The sequence below is a fragment of the Taeniopygia guttata genome, chromosome 6, assembly GCF_048771995.1.
Source record: "Taeniopygia guttata chromosome 6, bTaeGut7.mat, whole genome shotgun sequence".
NCBI classification, from domain to species: domain Eukaryota; kingdom Metazoa; phylum Chordata; class Aves; order Passeriformes; family Estrildidae; genus Taeniopygia; species Taeniopygia guttata.
The window spans coordinates 23,444,117-23,447,800 of NC_133031.1; the positions used below are offsets into that span (position 1 = coordinate 23,444,117).

Sequence of the window (3,684 nt, forward strand, 5' to 3'; positions counted from 1 at the left end):
TTGACCACTGAAAAAGATGTTAACACTCAAGACTGGTACAGAGAACACAAATGTCAGCATCAAACTAGTTGTGATCTGGCACATTGTGTCTCTACAAAGTCCTACCAGGGCATCAAGATCCATGCACCAGTCCCAGCTACCCCTGCTCTGTGGTTCCACAGTCCCATTACAAGTCACTGCTAAGAGAGCTTAGACAACCCTTCTCCACACTTCCTTCCACCTCCAGGCAATGAAGGTGCTCCCTTAATTTCATCACTGATCAATGAACTGCTCACAGACCTATGCTCCACCAGTCTCAGCATCTCCCTTCTCACAGAAAGGGGATGAAATGCATGACAATGAAGGAAGGTTTCACCCAGCCAGATCAGTTCCCTGAGCTATCTCCCACAAAAGGCCACACTGGGACAACCAAAGATGCAACTCCAAGGCAGTTCAAGTCATCTGTATCTCTGCTGCTTTGTTTTCACTCTTTTCCACCAGCTTTGCATTCTCACACTCTTCCTTGTGCTAGAGCTGACATTTGCTTGACCTGCCAGCCAGTTCAGAGAGCCAGACCAGCAGAAATTATCCTACTCCCTCCAAAAGATATTTCCTGCTAGGACAGCTCCCCTGAATAGGCTCCTTGTGGGCAAGTGGTCTGTCAGTCCCTCTGTGGTTTTGATCCCTTAAGAGCACAAGCTTAGTTTGATAAATTGCCATTAACCCACAGTCCAAAGGAGCAGACAACTGCAGAAGCTAGAAACAAGAGGGGAAAGTAAATTACCTAAGCCGTATTTATTGCCAAATGCACTAGTTCAAACCACAGGTATATTTTTTCTGAATGCCACATGGTGTGGTATTACAATGACTTTTCAGGGAATGATGTTAACACAGAAAATCCCACACACCTCATTTACTTTCAAAACTAAATATGAATGAGAATGTCTGGTTACTACAAGAAAGATTTTCACATACTGATGCATAAATACTGGAAAATAGAGTGTTTATTACAGGAAAAAATTCTCAAAGACATCTACAAACACTACATCGCTTAACAATCTATTTCCAAATCTCACGGAATATTGTCAAAATTCATTTTAAAAGACAACATAGGTATATTTAGAGCAAGGGGGTTAAGATCGCAACATAATTTCAGCTGGAGATCCTGGACAAGTGCAATAAATCCTTTATAATTTTATAAAAGTATGAAAACAAAAAAAAGGTAACAATTAACACATTTACATGACCCAACAATTTATGCAAGATTCATACTAGGAACGAGGCAGGTCCTGAAACCTCATAAAACTGATCAATTTGAAGCTGAAACTATTTACAACATACTGCCATGAAGATAAAAGTCACAGAGCACTGTTACACTTTGGACTTTATTTTTCTAAAATGGTTTTGTACTTTACCTCCAAAAAACCCCATTCAATTCCGTGCTTAAAAGCATTCTCAGTATCCTTTGTTAAACACACACAGAGGGACTTTCAGAGAGGGAAATCTTTTGGAAGAAGAAAACGTATCAAATTTAGGTATGAGGAAGAGATATGCAAGAGAGAAGGGGAGGAAGCAACTTCACCAGAAGCTGGCAATTTAAATTACTTTAGGGAAATGGAACAGGGTGTGTATTAATGGGGTGGAGGTGGGGTGTTTGTTTTAAGTTTTAGCACTTAGGGTTGCTAAGAACATCAATAACGTAGTGTTTTCCTTGAGTCTGTAGACATGAACTTCTCTAGCTACCCAGGATTTTCCCAAAGAGCAGCACAATGAATAGAGATGATTCTTGCATTTCACCCCAACACAGTATCTTCAACAGCAGCTTTGAAACTGTCCTTTTTGGTTTTTTTCTTCCCTCCAAATCTACTCCTCGCAGCTAAGTTAAACTCCAAGCAGTAGGACAGCTCCACTGGAGCATTCAAGTACCCAGTGCTAGAGCAGCAGGGACTGAGAGGAAGACAAGATGACATGCTGCAAATAGAGAGTTTAGAAAGGACTAGAACAGCTGAACCCCAGCAGCTTGAGGTAAGAGGAATTGAGAAAAAGAGACAGAAGTAAAATAAATCTGGTTCAAGGAGAGGTGGAATAAAATGTAGCAAAGATAGAATCAAAATAAAATCCCACAAACTGAATTTAGAAATATCAATTAATGGTTGGAAAGAAAATCCAACACTTTTATGTAGTGGGAGTTTCTCAGTAACCTCTTGCTCTTCAGTTGCTTCATATATAAAACAGATTAATTGCTTGAATTAATCTGAAGTTAACAAGCATCTAGAGCACACTTTAATATTACAGAAATTTAAACATCTAGATGACGCCAAAAATATACACAGCAGTTCCACATCCCGGTGTAACCAAAAATGGTGTTTCAAATCCCTGATAATGAACTGGGATGCTGAGCTAACTGACAATAAGAGGTTTAACTCTGCACACAAGGAACTAAAGTGAATCTGTGACTGTTATTACAGATTACCTATGCTGAGCAGTCACTGGCAGATTATGGCCATATCTGCATATTTAATAATAAAATGAGGATTTGTGCTCAATTAGAAACACAAGGCCAAACAAGACGAAAGATACCCATGTTCTAAACAGGGATTTTTACGATTACTCTGCAAGTTCACAGTCTACTGTTCTCAAAACCTTTTTCTTTGGAGACACATACTGAATTACTGGCCTAGAGCTGACATTTATGTGAATGTTGGGACCCACAGAAAAGATTTCGATTTCTTAGTAGGGAAAAAGAAAAGGGCAAAATATGTATTTTGAATGGAAAAAGTTACTTGAGACGGAAGAGACTTCTTTTTCAAAACCCCAAACATTCGATCGCAAGGAGCTTACCCAACAAGAAACGAGCAAAGCGGAGAGGGGGGGGGGGGAAAGGAGGTGGAGGGAGAACAGAAAAGCAATCACATCACACATCCTTTTAACCCCGCGGCCCCGCTCCGGATTCACGGCGTCAATCCGGCACCGCCATCCACAACTTTCCGCTTCCCCCGCCGCTCCTCGGCCTCGCTGCCTCCCGCCTCACCGGGCCGGGGGCAGCGAGCGGGCCGGCCCCGGCTCGCCCCTGGGCAGTGACAGGCGGGCCGCTCCCCGCCGCCGGGCGCGGCCCCGCCGTAAACAAGTTTGAAGGGGCCGCGGCCGGGCCGGGCCGTGCCGAGCGGGGAGGAGCGGGCGCGGCGCTGACAGGGGCCGCACAAAAGGGCAGGGCAGGACCCCCTCCCGGCTCCCCCCCTTCGGCGCAGGGCGGGGCCCGGCCCGGCGCCTCACGGCGGCAGACGGGGAGGGGGAGCGGGGCGGGCCCGCAGGCCGCGGCGCCGCTCGCCTCACGGCCCCCGCTCCGGCGAGGCCTCCCGCCGCCGCGGGGCCCGGCCCGGCCTCCCCGCCGCGCCGACGTCCCTCACCTACACAGTGAATGAGCTTGTGTCGCCACGAATCGAGCTGGTGGCGGACGCCGCGCCTCTGGATGGAGCACTGCTGCCGCCCGCACGGGCTCGCCATCTTCTGGGCGGGGGCGGGGCGGGGGCGGCGGCGGCCGGCGGGGCGGGGGGGAGGGAGGGAGGGAGGGCCGCGCGCGCCGCGCTCCGGGCACGCCCACTCGCGCTCGGCGCCCGCCCCGCCCCGCGCATGCGCCGCCCGGCCCCCAGCGGCTCGCACGTGCGGCGGCGCCGCACCCGCCCGCCAGGGGGCGCTGTGCAAGCC

At 48.6% G+C, this 3,684-nt stretch overlaps 1 protein-coding gene across 2 annotated transcripts in view; it reads right to left on the bottom strand.

The window, feature by feature from the left end:
* LCOR (ligand dependent nuclear receptor corepressor) overlaps positions 1-3,519 on the bottom strand; it is a 63,411-nt gene extending 59,892 nt beyond the window's left edge. Inside the window, exon 1 of one of the 2 annotated variants that reach the window (XM_030276247.4) lies at positions 3,387-3,519. In XM_030276247.4, coding sequence (XP_030132107.1) covers positions 3,387-3,483 — 97 coding nt within the window. In that variant the 5' untranslated portion in view covers positions 3,484-3,519. The remainder of the gene's footprint in view (positions 1-3,386) is intronic. The other variant, XM_030276248.4, reaches the window with a different exon arrangement.
* Between the last annotated feature and the right edge of the window lie 165 nt (positions 3,520-3,684).